The sequence below is a fragment of the Ananas comosus genome, linkage group 12, assembly GCF_001540865.1.
Source record: "Ananas comosus cultivar F153 linkage group 12, ASM154086v1, whole genome shotgun sequence".
Lineage (NCBI taxonomy): Eukaryota > Viridiplantae > Streptophyta > Magnoliopsida > Poales > Bromeliaceae > Ananas > Ananas comosus.
In genome coordinates this window covers 3,285,418-3,303,523 of record NC_033632.1, presented here as the reverse complement: position 1 = coordinate 3,303,523, position 18,106 = coordinate 3,285,418, and the positions used below count along the sequence as shown (strand labels likewise).

The 18,106-nt window shown below is 37.1% G+C and overlaps 3 protein-coding genes across 8 annotated transcripts; 2 read left to right on the top strand and 1 right to left on the bottom strand.

The window, feature by feature from the left end:
- Positions 1,165 to 4,061, top strand: LOC109717892 (probable NAD(P)H-dependent oxidoreductase 1). The gene is made up of 4 exons (XM_020243840.1): positions 1,165 to 1,602; positions 2,236 to 2,482; positions 3,127 to 3,306; positions 3,783 to 4,061. The coding sequence occupies exons 1-4, from the start codon at positions 1,229 to 1,231 to the stop codon at positions 4,008 to 4,010; spliced, it is 1,029 nt and encodes a 342-aa protein (XP_020099429.1). The 5' UTR covers positions 1,165 to 1,228; the 3' UTR covers positions 4,011 to 4,061.
- Positions 5,346 to 14,843, top strand: LOC109718416 (uncharacterized aarF domain-containing protein kinase 1). Of its 6 annotated transcripts, none has more exons than XM_020244656.1 (17): positions 5,371 to 5,785; positions 6,157 to 6,240; positions 6,455 to 6,595; positions 6,696 to 6,766; positions 7,087 to 7,180; positions 8,525 to 8,589; positions 10,138 to 10,187; positions 10,266 to 10,343; positions 11,004 to 11,089; positions 11,253 to 11,303; positions 11,627 to 11,674; positions 12,120 to 12,240; positions 12,364 to 12,544; positions 13,182 to 13,319; positions 13,670 to 13,782; positions 14,187 to 14,255; positions 14,347 to 14,843. In XM_020244656.1, exons 1-17 carry the CDS (start codon positions 5,447 to 5,449, stop codon positions 14,484 to 14,486), a joined length of 1,869 nt encoding a protein of 622 aa, XP_020100245.1. In that variant the 5' UTR covers positions 5,371 to 5,446; the 3' UTR covers positions 14,487 to 14,843. The 6 variants fall into 6 exon arrangements, with proteins under 6 accessions (XP_020100248.1, XP_020100245.1, XP_020100244.1 ...); XM_020244655.1 differs by having other exon boundaries at positions 5,373 to 5,785; positions 8,525 to 8,602; positions 10,121 to 10,187; XM_020244660.1 differs by having other exon boundaries at positions 5,767 to 5,785; positions 6,439 to 6,595; positions 8,525 to 8,602; positions 10,121 to 10,187.
- Positions 15,205 to 17,934, bottom strand: LOC109718018 (pentatricopeptide repeat-containing protein At4g37170-like). The gene has a single exon (XM_020243998.1). It carries the CDS (start codon positions 17,787 to 17,789, stop codon positions 15,819 to 15,821), a length of 1,971 nt encoding a protein of 656 aa, XP_020099587.1. The 5' UTR covers positions 17,790 to 17,934; the 3' UTR covers positions 15,205 to 15,818.

Here is an 18,106-nt window from a genome sequence, read left to right as displayed (position 1 = left end):
ATTTTGAAGTCAAAATGCTATTGATTGACTCAAATCTAACATATTGAAATGTTGGATAGTAAAAATAAATTTGTTAGATAGTTGATTAAAAATGATCCATAGTTCAGAAAAGTTCTATACTTTTTTATTCTGATTTTAATATCAAACTTTAATATTATGAGCAATATATAATTGATCGACTTTTAATTTTAACAATTAGGTATTCTAAAATTTATTAAATAGTTTAACATTTTTTTTTGAAGAAAATTAGTAATTGAATATGTGGATTAGGACTTATCCTAATAGGTTTAGGATAATAATAAATTATATGTTTCTTATCAGTTAAGAAACATATCTACTAGAGGATATTTATCATATCCTAGTTCTTATCATAATCTCTTTGTGAGATTCAGAATATTTTGTAAGTTTCCGCTACCTATTATTTCCACCAGAATAAAACCGGTCGATACTCAATTATCCTAATTTGAAATAAAAATAAAATATAAAAAAAAAATTACGCTTTTGGTCCTCAATCTATAAGACATGTGACACTTTCATCTTCGAATTTTAATGAATTACAATTTCTGACTTAAACTATAAGGTATATGACATTTTAGTTCTCAAATTTTAATTAGTTGCAATATTCGAATTATGAGGTATATAATATTTTAGTCCTTAATTTTTACTGCTACAACTAATGTAATTTTTTATTCTTATGGTTTTGTTTTTTTATTCTTTTTATATTTTTATTTACATATTTTTACTACAGCAGCAGCAGTTCTTTCTTTTTCAATTTTTTATTTTTTATTCTTTGACTCTTTTATTTTTTCTACCGGTTTTTTTTTTCAATTTTATTTATTTATTTATTTCTACGATCTTAACCGTCGCAAAGCGCGGTTGCCTTCACCTGTGTAAATTTATTTATTTACACACTAGCCATATAAAATGTAATTTATGTGTAGCAAAGAGTTTGATCATACAAATAAAATTTGGACACGTTCCAATTGGGACAAAAAACTTTAACATCACCACCTTACTACCTTAGACAACCCACGTGCTCGAATTTCTCCAAATAAGAAGATAAACATTTGTCACAATCCTACAAACTCCAAAGCATCCATCAAACGTGTGGTTCAAAAAAAATAAAATAAAATTAAACACTGCATCTAATAGCCAAGATAAAGATAAACATGCATATTTTATCCACACTACCAAACAACACTCATTTCCTGCTACTAAAATCACAACAATGGAGGAAACAAGAAGAAGAAAAGGAGGAAGCAGCAGCAGTAGCAGCAGCAGCAGCAGCATCCCTGAAGTGCTTCTCATCTCCTCTTCTCGCTCGGCGAAGCCGATGCCGCTCATCGGGCTCGGCACCGCTGCGTACCCGTTCGTGGCGTCGGCCACGATGCGCGCAGCCATGCTGCGCGCCGTTGAGCTCGGCTACCGCCACTTCGATGCCGCAGCGCTCTACCGCTCCGAGCAGCCCCTCGGGGAGGCCGTCGCCGAGGCCGTGTCGTCCGGCCTTGTCGCCTCCCGCGCCGACCTCTTCGTCACCTCCAAGCTGTGGTGCTGCGACGCCTGCCCCGGCCGCGTCCTCCCCGCCCTCCGAACTACCCTCGCGTATGCACTTCCACTTCAAATACGAAAGACTGTAGCTTCTGCTATGATAAAAAGTTGAAATGAGACCGTAAAATTTTGAATTATAGGAATAGAACCTCTAATCAGAAGAGTTTTCTTTTTTTCTCTTTTTCTCTTTTTTTTTTTTTTTTTTTTTTTTTTCGTGGTGGAGTTTACAGGGGACAAGCCATTGGGTGAGATTTCGAAAGAATAATTGGGTAATGATGTATAGATCTTAGATAAACTTTATTGCATCTGCTATATAGTTACATAAAGAATCATGATTTTACAATCTAAATTTATTTGTTTGATTGTACAGAATGTTAGTACATATATAGTGGAGTATTCTATTATGTGAGCTATCTATTTTAAAAACAATGCAAGAGTAGTAAAGTTAAAATTTGTAAAGCTTAGGTACTCATTTCGAAATGCGCTGTCATTTAGGATAGACGGATAAATTTTTACAAAAGAGATTAATCTTTTACTCAAATATCACTTCTGCAAAAGCACCGAAGGGGATCAAACGAGTCAGTAGTGTTTGACAAACAATATAATCTACAGGTTCCGATTTGTTTATGACAATTAGGATGCTACATATAGTACCTCTCATTTGATTCTTGCGATACATGCCTATAGGAACCTTCAGATGGAGTATGTGGATCTCTATTTAATACACTGGCCGGTGAGCACGAAGCAGGGGAGGTACGAGCTGCCGTTTCCGAAGGAGGAGCTCCTACCGTCGTTCGACATGAAGGGGGTATGGGCGGAGATGGAGGAGTGTTACAGGCTCGGGCTGGCGAAGGCGATCGGCGTCAGCAATTTCTCCTGCAAGAAGATGCAGGACTTGCTCTCGTTTGCGGAAGTACTCCCCGCCGTCAACCAGGTTGGCCGGTACCAAATTGTTAGGGTTTAGCCATTTCCTCGATCAACATCGAATTGAGCGGAAAATGAACTATTAATTTTGAGCCATTTTACGGACTTCATGAATATCGTGATCAATTCTTAATTCAAAATCAAGAATTAATTGACTCTGATACTATATTATCCAAAAAGATGAATATAATAAAAAAAGATTTAGAAATATACTAAACAAATTTTCGCTTATTTTCTTTTCTTCTCTCTCCCTCCAATTTATTGGGAGCTAAAGTGGCAATGACATGACTGTAACAAAGATTATAGACAACTATCGTGTCAGTAGCTTGTGAGGTTTGTTGGACAAACTTTAATTGTTTATAGAATTAAATATTTTTTCTCCCACAACTAAAATTTAATGACTGAAAATCTAACCTTCTCAATAGTTTATAAACATCCATCTATGCAATCTATCCAATGAAAAAAAAATCTCTGCACGATCATAGACCTATTAAAAAGTTCTGGACTCAGACGTGCGAACGAAGTGTTTAGTACAAATTATAAAACATGTCATGCATTTAGTCATGCATTAAAGGCTATTCCTTACTCTGAACTGGGCAAGAAAGAAGATTATCACTAACCATACATTTATACCCTTTTTTTGGGTGGTGAAAGGTTGAAGTGAACCCTCTGTGGCAGCAGAAGAAGCTGAGGGAGTACTGTGCAAGCAAGGGGGTTCAACTGTGTGCTTACTCACCTTTGGGAGCAAGAGGGACTCTTTGGGGTAAGGATTGGGTTATGGAGTGTGAGACCCTCAGGGAGATTGCTCAAGCCAAGGGGAAAACTCTAGCTCAGGTATATAATGCATACATGTTAAACAACACGAAACAATTATTATATTCTAAAAATTTAAGCAGGTAAAAAATAATATTTTTATATTTAATACGTCTTCACATGTGGGTTCGAAGCTTTTTGATAAGCCAATGACGTAGATAAGCCATAACTTGTTTTGGGATGATTAGTGAACCTTTAAAATTCTAATTTTTGCTTCCTAACTTTTTAATTTTTTTTTATTTGAGCCATTTGATAGTTCTTCATTATGAAATTTGAATGTATCGTGTCACTTTTGTTTTGACGTAAAAAGTAAATTACATTAATAGTTCTCAATATATCTCTTACATCAATATCAATTTTCCTTACACAAACACTTTATATCAAATAGGCTCAAAATTTTGCGATAAAAATTAACTGTTATTATCATTGTTAGTACCTGTTATAATTGTTACTGTTATTAATTGGTATTGTAATTTGATTTTGCTCTACATAAACAGATCTGCATAAGGTGGGTGTATGAGCAAGGGGACTGTGTTTTGGTGAAGAGCTTCAACCCAGAGAGGCTCGAGGAGAACCTGGACATATTGGATTGGGAGCTGAGTGAAGAGGAGAGGCAAAGGATCAGTGAGATCCCCCAGAGAAAAGGGTTCCCTGGATTGGAGTTCATCTCACCTCACCATGGCCCCTACAAATCCCTTGAGGAGCTATGGGATGGTGAAATCTAGTGAAACAATTAATGTGATCACAAACTTTTTTTTTTTTTTTTTTTTGAGAGATAGGTAGTATGATATCCGCTTCATTTATTTTATTTAGAAATAAACTTAGCTTGAAATGTGAATCAGCTAGAATTCGAACTTGAGATCTCGAGTACTAACCATCAAGTCATTTACCACTTGCTCTAGGGACGGCCGGTTGATCACAAACATTAAAGCACCCGTTTTTATGTTTTGGTATGGACAGTGCATGAATCACCCAACATTAGAAGGATAACATAGAGAAAAGGAGATTAGTAAATGTAGAAACTACTCCGTACGTACATGGGTAAGCCTTGTTATTCAAAGAGAACTGAGTTTAAACTTAGGTGTAATAATAACTAAACTAATTAGAGGTTACTAAAAAAGTTCAGAGATTAAACTATTAGTATAACTGTTGTTTATGTGTTAGTAAACATATATGATAGTACTTGTAGATTATCTATTTGAATTAATTAAATTTTTTTTATATTATGCAACAAATACATTAATAATTGGGAAAACTTCATATACCCCCACGTCGGTTCGCACTTTTTTATTTTAGTACTATTTGATTTAAAGTGTATCAATTTAGTACTATGTGATTTTATTTATTTTTTTTTATTGTTCCCTCCACTAATTTTTTTCGCTAAATTAGTAACAACGTTAAAATTAAAAGATACTAAAGTGAATATTCGATAAACCAAAGTGGAGTATCTTAAGTTTTTTGTATATAATTTAACGAAATGTTAACAAAGAAGTTGATGAAAAGAGAAAAATAAAATCACACTGTACTAAATTGATATACTTTAAATCATAAAATGCTAAAGTGAGAAAGTGTAAAATCACAGGAATAGTATTTAAAGTTTATCCTTATCCTTAATAATTTATAAAGATAACACTGATACAGCTAAAAATAGGTGTGTTTAGTGTACAAATAGCATTTATCTAAATTGAACTCAATGAAAAGAGAAGAAATATTACACTGCTAGTCCCCCTACTTTGAAGCAAGTTTTAGTTTGGTCCTCAAACTTCTTATTTTGACATGCGATATGAATAAGGTTTTAATTAATGTGGTTAAATCTTTACTTTGGATTAAAAACTATTGCTTGCATCTAATTCATCTGTTTGTTCGTATATCATAAATTTATCATTTTTTTGTCCATCTTTTATTTTCAGTTCAGAAATTTAATATTTATATTAAAAAAATAAGTGATATAAAAAATAATCAATAAAAGTATGGTGTATAGATCTACAAATGCCTTTCCTAAATATATATATATAAGAATTAAAGTGAAACTCTTTTAAAAGTTTAGGGCCACTGCCGTCGAAATTAAAAGTTAGGGGACCAAATTGTGGCCGTGCTTAAAGTTCAGGGACTAGCGGTCGCCCACGCAAAAACCAAAGACGTCGAAACGTGAGGGACTGAAATGCAAATAAACCCTACTCTGCATTCTAGGAGCGCGGAGGCGCATCCGAACCTTCTCAATTTTCGCTCTCGTTTATCGTCCTACTTCTTTTCTCTTTCTCCACTCCTTCGCGTCGCTCAAACCCTAGAAACCGCCATGGGGAGCGACCGTTGGCGACCCAACCTTCCCGCCAAAGGGCGCGCTCCTCTCCGCCTTGCCGCCGCCGCCGCCGTCGCCGCCGGAATCGCCGCAGCCGCCGCCGCCGCGGCGGCGGATCCTGAGCTCAGCGCGTCGGATCCCGGCGAGAACCTCAGGATCGCCGTCGATGGCGTCGTTCGGTCCTCGAGGGCCATCTACACTGTAGGATCCCTCTCTATCTCTTCGAAAAATCGTATCGCTACTCATTGTTTTACTTGATTCTCAGCCAAGTTTCGTTTTTGCATTTTTGAACTATCGAATTCGACATAAGAGACGAGTTACGTTTTTTAGGTTTTGTGCATATTTACTATTTGAGAACAAATTATTGCCTACGCCAAAGTCAGATAATTGAGAGTGGAATGTATGAACGTAAGGTAATGACTAAAACGAACGTCAAATGTAAAAGTTCGAGGACCAAAATGAAACTTGAATTGAAGTTCAGGGACTAGCGCAATTTATCCCTCTTTTCATCCGGCTAAGGTTTTTTTTTTTTTNCTGGATTGCTCGTCATGATTTGTTCTTCTTCTCGTCAGATCGCTTTTATCACGGTTGATTACAAGTACTCCTTGCGCAGTTTGCCTCCCGATTCGAGAGAGTACCGGGTTAAGCTGTCAGAGGTACGTTTTGGCATGTTTGATTTTTTTTTTTTAATTCCAAAACTATACCACTGTATATGGATATTACATTGTGAAATGTGACTAGGTTATCTAATTTGTTTGCTGAATGAATTGGACTTCTTAGACAAGATATACTAGCTTTAATTGGTAACAGATGATGGCAGAAAATTGGTTTAATGATCGATGATCATATCTTAGTTTCGTTGAGGTTTAGGTTCATTTTCGCTCGGCCATGAAGTTACTTAAACTGTGTGAAGCCAATAGAGGATTCTATGTGAAAGCTGGTCAGTTTGTTTCATCGTTGAGACAAGTACCAAAGGAGTACTCCTCAACCCTCTCATCTTTGCAAGATCAGGTTTGTTAAGCTACATTATCTATTACGATGTGTTTCTTTTGTGCGTTTGTACTAGCTGCTATTCATGATTCTGCTGCTATTTCCATTCTCAATGATTCAGGCAACTCCTTATCACTTCAAAGGAATAAAAGGAGTTATCGAACGAAACTTGGGCAAAGAATTATCAGATGTGTAAGCAATTATCCCTGATATGTTATTATCAAAACACTTTTGAGTATTACTTGAGATACTTTGATATACTCTTGTGGCTGTCATTATGTTGTCGCAAGTCTCACCTGCGTACATTCTGGAGCTATAATGAGTGTTGCTATCTTGCACAAGTGCTTTTTATTGTCTTTATGCAAGATGGGCAGATGGGCAGATGGGCCTGTTGAGCAATTATATGGCCACCGCCTGTAACCTTTATTTAGTTGCCTGCTTTTATTGATATTCATCTTATCAAAGAACAATAATGCATGAGAAATACTTTTGCTTCTATATGCTTTTGTCAGATTCTTGGTATTTGATGAAAAACCAATTGCTGCTGCATCAATAGCTCAGGTGCATAGAGGGCTGTTGAAGGATAACCAAGAAGTAGCGATCAAGGTAGACATTGTTGATCAACATGGTGGCTGTTTTATTTTCTATGACATTTCGTGACATCATATATATAACTTTTTTGTTTGATTTTGTGATGTTAGGCACTTGATAGGGAAAAACTGGAAGCTTGACAATGAGATTTTGTCACTTCTTGTATTTTTTTTTTTTTTTTTTTGTGTCCAAATTTGCTCAGGGTCTATTTCTGAAACGTTTCATGGAAAATGACTTGATTAATTGAGAGTCATTACTTGCTGTAATGCAGAATCCTTATTCGAGTAAATTAATTTTATTATTTAGTTTGTTTTTGATATGTACACCTTGATCCGCATTACCTTTCAACACTAAAAGTAACATATCCTTTTCTAAATCATTGTTTTTTAAAGTTAAATCCATTCAACAGTTTATAACTCGGACAAATACTTTACAGAAGTTGGAAAAATGCATGCATGCCCTGGTTTTTTTATGATACGAAAGGAAATGTAATCTGCTGTCATAATTGTAATTTAATGTCATCACTTCTTGAGGATTATATATGAAGAACTTTTTGTGGGGTACATATATGTCAAAAGCACCTTGAATTGTCAGCTCTATTGGAAAGAGTTAACTATGAGATTTTTGAAGAGTTTAAGGAGCTCAACCATCTTTACATTTGAGTTTTTTTTTTTTTTTTTTTGAACTAATCTTCTGTTTTGTTGATTTCTTCCTATTTACGGATGATAGACGAGTAGATGTGTTCTAAAATTGAGAGGAAGAAATGAAACATAAGTGACCTTTAAGTTTATGCATGAGAAAATGTAACTTGTGCATTATAATTATATGAGATAGCGTTTGTACAATGTGATCCTTTATAGACTTTCTGAACACCTTTCTTTTTTTTTCAAATTATAAAAAAGGTTCCTGGTCTTAAATTACTGCTGCATCGAAAAGAGGAAAAATGTCACAAATATTATAGAGTCACTGAAATGATTGATTAACAGAAAGCTGGAAATCGCCACAGGCCACCATCTAAAATAATTTAGATAGCAAATAACAGTTGCCGTGGGGTGGGCCTTCCTTCATCCGCATTTTAATACAAGAGTTGATGAACTAGAGCATGAAGATGCTCACAGAATCACAGTTACGCTGTATCAAATAAAAAGCCCATTTTACTGTGCATTACTGCCAATTCTATGCTCATGATCTTGGTTTTCTTTTTTTAGGGGGGGGGTTGGGGGCGGGGTGTTAGGGGGATGGGGTGGGGTTCTGGTCATAGAATGTATGGCTCTAGCATATCATCATATAAAGCTTGTAAAAGTTAATATGCAGTATCAAATCATACTTAACTGATTATAAAAAATTTATGGCATGTAGGTGCAGTATCCTGGACTGGAGCAGCAGATGAAGATAGATATTTCGACTATGACCATCCTATCAAAGTCAGTTTCTTGGGTATGGAAAGTACTGATTTTATGCATTCACGTTTTTTATTAAGTGAATTTGTTTCATATTTTCCTGGCAGTACTTGAATAGTGCAAATAGTAACACTTCTGATTGTTAATTCAGTCTACATTTGCTGTATCTCCATTATAAGTAATGTACATATTTTATTCAGTCACCCTCTGGGTGGTGTTCATAAACCAAAACTTCATCTTATGTAGGCAGATAGAAAGACCTGGACTTTGTAATAGTTGCAGAGGCAGAGAAAAATGTCACTTGTAAACATTCAACTGCGTTAAGCATGGCAGGAGATAACAGAGCCAACTTACTCAAATATCGCTGTTAAACTGAGTGAAAAGTTTGTGCTAATTTTATTTATTTTTGATTGTCCAAGATTCTCAGACAAAGTAGACCATGGTATTGTAGTTGCATTATTGAATGTCATAAATTAAGAATTTGAGATAAATATATGATATTTTAGAGAATTTCTATACATCGGATATGTATATTATTCACACATTTATTTGTGTGTACAGTTATTCAAATTATATCCTAAACCTATTTAGTTCAAGGCACCATTATTACATGATTTTTTCCCCTCTTCTTGGAACAGTGAAAACCAAATAACAACTTCAAAAAAAGATTTTGTGCCGTGATTAATGATCCGACAGTATGTGGACTGTGTTCTTAGTTAGGTGTATGCTGCGTAGGTGCATATGCTGGTGTTTGGCTGGTGCCTAGGCAGTCTTATGTAAAGTACTGTTAAATTATTTTAAAAATTAAAGGAAACTTAGAGTGTAAAGAGTAGGATAGTGCATAAAAGAATCAAGTGACTGAAAAAGAAACCTATACAATTTCGTAGACCTGCTGAATCTTATTGTAGAAAATTGTATCTTAATAGAAATCATGCTGAGGAAAGTTTTCTGGCTATAAAATGTGTACTAACTAAGACTATTAAGATCAATGGGTAGAACTCATGTTTAAGTTTGTCATCTACAGTTTGTTATCATTGTGGCTGTATGCTCCGTATAATTTAATATATCATAAGAAGATGCTGACTATTCAGGTGTCAACATACTGAATCTGCATTTGTGGCCACTTATGCAGGTTCATAAACTGCTTTGTGAACATCCCTCCACCTGACCTTCATCAATTAATTTTAGGCCAGCAGAGATGATTACTTTATTAAGGCAGTCAATTTCTCTAACACAGTAGCCAAGACAAATTCGGAAAGCTTGAGATAATTTGCAGTTCATTTTGGTGACCGCACTACTAGCATATGGGTGACTATGACCAAAATCAAGTAGTTCTACACTATTCTTTGTTTTGAAATTCTTTACAGCTAATACCTGCGATATAAAGCATCACATATTTGACTGAATTAAAGTCTAGGTGACTTCAAGTGATTTTGATTTTTGAATGTAGACAAAAAGTAAAAATAAGCTTGTGAATTTTATTTATGTTATATATGCAAACCTTATTTCAATGGGTTGAAGTCATGGTTGAAGTCACACTGTTTTATTTCTACAGATTTTTCCTGATTATAGGTTTGAGCGCATATTGTCTGAATTTGAGAGGGCCATGTCATTGGAACTTGGTGAGTGCTAGAAAAATGCTTCTTAGGATGTTTGACAATTTTTCACTCATTGTTACCTATATTATTTTTCTAGAGCAGGATTGCTTTTCTGCCTTGTTTTCGCAATATTCATCCTGTTTTTTGTGTGTTTATGTTCAATGGTATCATGTACAAGAGGTAATTTTCTGTGTACCCCACCCCTCAAAACCCCTAAAATTTGTTATACCCCTTAAAATATTCAACATGATAGATGCCCAAGTAACAATTGTTGAGTCTCATCACCTTTGTCTTACAAAAGGCTACAACAATTGTTAAGCTTTGTCAAGGATTAGCAACTTATAGAAAGTCAGAAATGTTTTCTTTCAGAGAGAGTTTAATTCTCTGATTTTGATGCTTCCAGTTTCAGTGGATGAGTATTTGTTGCTATTAAATATAAGAATAAGTCTTTGAAATAAAATGGATGATGGCGTTGGCTTAATCATGAAAAAGAAATCGTTGAGACAGGAAGCAACGATTTAATATTTTATGTAATAAATGTATTGAAGAACATCAAGTTAATATCATTTATTAAATTAATGATGAGTTTTTATCTTCATTGTTGCTTATTGATATGTTCTTTTACTTTTTAAAATAAAAATTGAATCACTTTGACTTTCAATGTTGCTCACCCCTCCCTCACCACTTTTATCCTTGTTCTGCCCCAGAAGAAAGACTAGATCCATGTACTTACTTTTAGATTTATTTCGGGTTTTATAATTATAGTAGGTTTTTCTTTTGGTAATTAGTTGCTATAATGCCACAATTTAAGCTTGAAGTGATTAAACAAGTTCTGTGCAGATTTTCTTCAAGAGGCAAAGAATTCTGAGAGAGCAGCCAGACTTTTCAGTAAAAATAAAATCGTCAAGATTCCTCATGTGTTTCGAGTATGAATCCTCATTTATACTTGCTTCTATCATTTGCAATGTATAAAGAAGTGACCCTTTTATTCTTTTATAATTCAGTTATATTGCATACTGTTTACACTGGCAGATACCTGAGAAAGTAAGTAATTTTGCTGATTGTGACAATGTTTAATGCTCTTTTCAGGATCTAACAACTAGACAAGTTTTAACAATGCAGTTTTGTCATGGACACAAGGTACTAGAGACCTCATTTGCAAGGAATTTTCTTAAGTATTTATTTTCATCTAGCCTTTTTGGAGTTGGTTTCTGGTCTTATTTAACTTATGTGTGTCCTACATGATAATAATACTATCGAGTTATTTCGTAAAATTATTCAGGAAAAAATGTTTTTATGGAGAATCAAATGACAAAAAGATAAAAACAAATGAAAGTAAGTCTACTAGGCCAGTAACATTAGTTGGCATATTAGATTACGTAATACGTATTGCCTACGTTGTGTTGTACTCTATGTTTATGAGACCTTGGTCTCAAATTCATGAGGGTTACTTTTATGTGTAGGTTGATGATTTGGATTTTCTGCGGGATGAAGGAATAAATCCTAAAAAGGTTTGTTTAAACTTATTAGCATGATCCAATGTAGTTCTTAACCACCTTGCTTAGTTCTATGCCAGTTTAAAGCCAATCACAGAAGTATGCTCATTCCATTTTAGGTGATCTCCTGGAAGTTTTGTTTAGCCAGGAAATTGATGTGGCATTCTCTGATAGAGTAAACCCAATCAATCATATCTAATTTGTTGGCTATCATATATATGACATCCTTAACAGATTAACCTGAATTTAGGTTATCTTGATAGCATCCTTATATGTATATTTTGGTAGCATTCTCATTATTTTAATTTTTAAATTTTCTGTGTCCCTTTTCACTACTGCTTATTTCATCTCTCATTGCTCTCTCTTAATTTCCCTATTATTGGCTTTCTTTTACATGTTGTCTTTAGGTTTTGCCCCTTGTCAAATAGACTTTCTTACTATTATATGATTGATATGTCAGGTAGCTGAAGCATTAATGAAACTGTTTGCTGAAATGATATTTGTCCATGGCTTTCTTCATGGAGATCCTCACCCTGGTAACATATTGGTTTCTCCAAAAGGTCGCGGTGGATTCTCACTAGGTATGCCCCTTGTTTCCTTGTTTTACTAAATTGAGAAGAATTTCTCCTTTTCTCTGCTTTTAACTATTAGTTTTTTTTTTTTTTCTGTTTTAGCTATTTGGTAATATATTTTCTATAATACAGTTCTATTAGATCATGGAATATATAGAGAGTTGGATGAGATGTTCAGATTGAAATATTGCGAGTTGTGGAAGGCACTGATTCTGTTGGATTCACAGAAAATACTGCGATTGGGTGAAGAGTTTGGTGTCGGAAAGTACGCAAAATACTTTCCTGTTATCTTTACTGGAAGGACTATAGAAAGGTAAGTTTCATGTGCTTTTATGAGTGGAACATTACATTTTAAACCTTCTCTTCACTATTTGGCGATGCAAGTAGAAATAGAGATTAAAATGATTATTGATCTTTGATTGTAGAAGGCATAGCTCACTCATTTTTTTTCATTAAAAACAATAAGAATCTCTAACAAAGGCTAGACTGCTATAGAATCACTCTCTTTTTGCAAGTAATTATCAAGTTCTCTTTAAAACCACGAGACAGCTATATTAGAAAACCTCCAAATCCTGGACAGCAGTTAGTGGTAGTGGTATAGAGCGGTCAGATTTATTTACATTTTCTATTTAGAAAGGTCAATGGTTTTTTTTGTTTTGATGCAATACCCTTCGTGTTACAATGTGGTTTACCCCAATCAATTGGGAACACGAGGTTTTCTTGCAGTTGCTTAATCGTAGAGCATCTTGTAAGCACAGTAGAAAAGAAAACTGGGGAAATCTTGTTGCATTGGAGGACTACTACTAATTTAGAGCCAAAGAAACAGAAATGTTTATGTTTTGAGCCCTCAATCATTCTTTTCAATTTTCCCTTTCTTTTTTAAATTCATGTAGTGGTTGGGCCTCGTGGTGAGGTATTCACACAAGTGTTCGTTTTATATTAACTCTCAGCAAATCAGTCCTTGGAGATCATATGTCTAGTGAAGAGAAAACGCGTCTAAAGCACGATCTGCGGGCTCTAAGGATGGACGACATATCGTCATTCATGGAATCCTTACCTGAGGACTTCCTTTCAATACTACGCACAGAGTATGAAAGCATGCTTTTACACTTATACTCCTGTGGGATCAACTCTTCACATTTTTATGCCATTGTAAAATCTGAATTTTTGTATATGCTGCTCAAAAGTACTGTTACCTACAAAAATACTATTATCTTGAGAGGAGAAGTTGGTTTTCTCATCTTAGAAAAGTTTCTTAAGAAGATTTTTTTTTTTAATGAGTACAACGATTTATGTGTGAGGAGGAAAATTAAAGGGCTATAAGACAGTGCAGATTCTTCTAGCATACAAATGTAAACTGATGATTTTGCAGGGGTATATACGTAAATATATATAATGTTTTTCTTGTTTGGTGAGACTTATATTGATCTAATTTCAGCGGATTGTTGAGATCCATAGTCGGCAAGCTTGGTGCACCACGCCATGTACGTCTCCTCGCTTATGCAAAATATGCCATATATGGCCTCGACAAGCAGTCAAGCTCAGAGTCTGGTAAGTTCCATTGTTACTGTGGGTCCGATTTGACTTGGTTAGTTCTTCTTGCTGTGTCCTGTCCGAGCAGAGCTATTCAGGCTTCATTAAATTTCTCCAAACAGCTTCAAACCGAACCAGAAGCAGAGGCTGAAGACACATGCTTCTGCATTTGGAGCCTAAGCTTACTTTAGCATTCTGCTACAGCAAAAAATCTTTATTTTTTCTGCCCTGGCGAATGCTTAACTGCTGCTGCTCGAAATAGGGAATTGTTTCAAAAGGCACTTTTTTAATTTTTACTGGCTGCTGGAGCAGTCTCTGCTTGAAGCAGAACCTCCAAAGCACCTTTTCAATAGAACTTTCCTGGAAAAGCTCAGGTGAAATATTCGAGAATCTCTTATTGGTAATCATTATGTTATGTGTAGGTCCGGTGAAGCATGTGGTCTCGACAATCAGGACAAACATGAGCTATCTTCGGTTGAGAATACTTGTTGGTAAGATTTTCATGCCCTTCATTTATTTTTCACTTCCTGTTTCGACGCATCCAATTAAAAGATTCATATCTACTTACAATATTTTTTTCAGAATTTTTGGCATTTGTTTCTCAAGCGAACGATCTGCGAAATATGCATGTCAAAAGGTTGAAGAGATTGGTGCATGAATTCATGAACTTTTTCTACAAAAATTTCTTGCATCAAGCGACTATAGTAGGGGGAATAAGATGATATTGTGTGAAACTGTGGTTTGAGAATGATCGAACTTAGTCCCCAGGGAAAAAAAAAGAAAAGAAAAAAAAGAAGCGCTAATTAACCAGAAAAAAGTAACTGGTCGATATTTTTTTCGGACAAAATGGAAGAGGCTGATGCCTCAAACTGCTTCATTCATTAGACATAAGAGAACCAACAGTTGTTTAAGATCTGTATAGTGGAATTACCTCGCCTTCCATGTGTTGTACCTGAGAAATCATTAATTACATCGTCTCGGCGATCATTACCATTTTTTTTCAATTATCTAGTATGCAATTGTCTTGCTCAAATGATGGCTTTTTGAATGTGTTATATTTGTGGATTTAAATAAACCAACTTGATTTTCATTTTGTTGTAAGATACTGTGACCTTGTTGAAAGTTTGAAAATTCATGAATAAATGAATGGTAACTTTTTAACATTCTCTCTTGGATTAATTGTCTGTTCTATTTTTAGAATCTCTCTCTCTCTCTCTATCTCTCATGTGGTTGCCATGAGAAATATTTTTGAGATATAGGTAGCATATTATCCACTTTCGTTTCGTTTATTTTATTGAGAAATAAACTTACCTGAAAATATAAATCAAATAGAATTCGAACTTGGAACTTTGAATATCAACTATCAAATTATTTGTCACTTACACTGTCAGTAGTTGCCATGAGAAATCAAAAGCCAAAAAATGCGCAATAAGAGCTGTATTGACGGGAATCAGGCAAAACTAAATAAGCATGTAGGTCGGGCGGAATACATTTCTTAACTTCTCAGAGAAACTACACATTACAACTTGTCATAATATTCATAACATGAAATTATGTACAGAAACATACACAGTAATTTTGCAAATATTTTTAGGACTTTTTGGGTGCTTAAATAGCCGAAGCTTTTGAGTCCGTGGTCATCGTGTGTCGCACGAACCCAACTTTCGAGCACAAAGTTGAGAACCGGGAGCTGCATGGGAAGAACTCGGGACTCCCTCTCGGGCGCCGTACAGAACTTCGAACGACCAACCTTGCACGCTGCTGTCTTTTTTTTTTTTTTTTTTTTTTTTTTTTTCTGAACTGATGACTTCGAAGCTGCCATAACACTTCCATATGATTTTTGTTCTCCTCTCCTTTTGAGTGCTCCTGCGACCTGCATGCTTTGTTCATGCGGATGCTCATAGGAAAACTCCAGAAAGAACAGATCCGTTTCTTCATTCTCTTTACTGCAGTTCTCATCCTCTTAGTAAGAGAGTAAGCAGGAGAATTAAATCATGTATAACAGCACGAGCAATCTCAATTCCACATCCTATCAAATCATCCTCTTCAAAGCATCACCAATAATCCCCACATGAACAGCTCCCACCCTTGACGTGATGAAACCTATTCGAATCCCTCACGACGATGACCCGATGCATAATCCGCGAGATGAACTTGATAGCGGTGTGGCAATCTCCGCAAATCCTCAGGTTCTTGAAAACCTTGATCGGCGTACCTTCTGGGGTAGCAATGATCCCGAAGGCAACCGCGAGTCTCTCGCTGTGATACGCGAGATCACCTTCCTTCTGCTCGTCTTCCACATCATGAAGCACAAAATCGGTATCCGGCATGTACCCTTCTTCCTTCATTTTTGTGTTCATCTTCTTCAGTAGCTCATAAATCTCTTTAGCTCGTGGGTGCGACTTGTCGCCAACTAAAAACACATGAACCTTCCGCTTAATCTCGATCCAACTAGAACCGGGCGTCTTCACCACCCCTATGTTGTCCATTTTCTTTCTGATCTTCTCCACCTCATCCCATAAACCGGCAGAGGCATAAATATTAGCTAAAGTTACATATGTTGCGGCATTCTCGGGCTCGATTTGAAATAGGGCTTCTGCGGCCCTTTTAGCCAACCTAATATTCTTATGAATCCTGCAACCACCAAGCAAGGAAGCCCACAAGAACTTATTGGGCTTCATCGGCATCTTGTCGATAAGCTCTTCAGCTTCTTTGAACCGACCTGATCGACTGAGAAGGTCGATCATGCAAGAATAGTGGTCAGAAGTATACTCAGCGCCGTACTCTTCTTTGATTGAATGAAAAATTTCACGCCCTCTATCGACTAACCCGGAATGGGCGCTTGCAGAAAGAACTCCAACGAATGTTATATGATCGGGCTTCGTCCCTGACCTTAGCAAAAGATCAAAGTATCTCAAAGCCTCCTCGGGATGGCCGTTCTGAGAATACCCACATATTATCGAGGTCCACGAAACCAAGTCCGGCTTCGGCATCCCGTCAAACACCTTCCTTGCTTTCTCGATGCTCCCACACTTTGAATACATGTGAACGAGTGCACTACCTGCAAATGAAGACGAGTCGTATCCGATCCTCATCAATTGCCCGTGAACCTCCTTACCCTTACCTTCCAATGCCATTTCTGCAAAAGCATTCAAAACCCCCGCGAAGGTGAACTCATTCGGCCGAACCCCGACTCTCAACATCTCGTAAAGAAGCCAAAGCCCCTCTTCTCTCCTCCCAACATCAAAGTATCTCTCGATCATCGCCGTCCACGAAACCACGTCCTTCTCTGGACTTTCATCGAACACGCGGCGTGCGGAATCTATGCTCCCGCACTTGGCATACATATCAGAGAGGGCACCCCACACGACTATATCAGAATCAAAACCTGCGCGAACTATGTGGCAGTGAATCTCTTTTCCATAGTTAAGGCACGGAACCGCCGTGGCGGCGGCTAGGGCGGAGGAAGCAGTGAACTTGTTGTCGACGTTGCTGCGACGACTCCCGTCATTGCTTTGGCTCTGCATTTGCCGGTAAAGGCGGAGAGCTTCGGTTGGGCGGCTGTGACGGGTGTAGGCGGAGATAATGGAGCTCCAGGAGAAGTGGTCCCGATCGGGCATTTCGTCGAACAGCCGGCGGGCGGAGGGGAGGTCGCCATTGTTGGAGTACGCGGAGACGAGGGTGTTGTAGGAGCAGAGGTCCCGGTGGGGCAATTCGTCGAAGAGGCGGCGCGCGTCGGAGAGGGCGCCGAGCTTGGCGAAGAGGTCGATGAGGCGGTTGGCGAGGAGGGTGTCGACGGGGATGGAGGAGGCAGAGGCGGCGGAGAGGAGGTGGCGCGCGGCGGAGAGGACGTCGCCGGGGCGGCGGCGTCGGTGGCGGAGGAGGAGGAGGAGGCGGCAGATGAGAGGGGTGGGATGAGGGTGGAGGGAGAAGGAGGGGGGAGAAGAGGGAGGAGGAAGAGGAGGGGTTAGGGTTAGGGTTTTGGAGAGGTGGGAGAGATGGGACGCGGTTGGGTTCTTATTCATCGGTTGGGGAAGAGAGAGAGAGAGAGAGAGAGAGAGAGAGTCAGTCAGAGAGAGTTTGGAGCGCGAAAAAGGGATTTGAAACTATGAGGTACAACTGTATAAGTGTAAACGGACCCCCTCGAGTATCGACGCTTTTGAAATGAGTCCTCAAAATTTTTTTTTTAAGTACTTTGAGACTATGGATGAAATAGATGCGATATTATGCGATCAAATTCGAATATAAATTCGATCAGTGAGTGAAATTCCGATGATTAGTATTCTCACTCAAGATTCAAATTTGGACTCGGTCAGATAATTTACTAAAATTTTTGAATTTG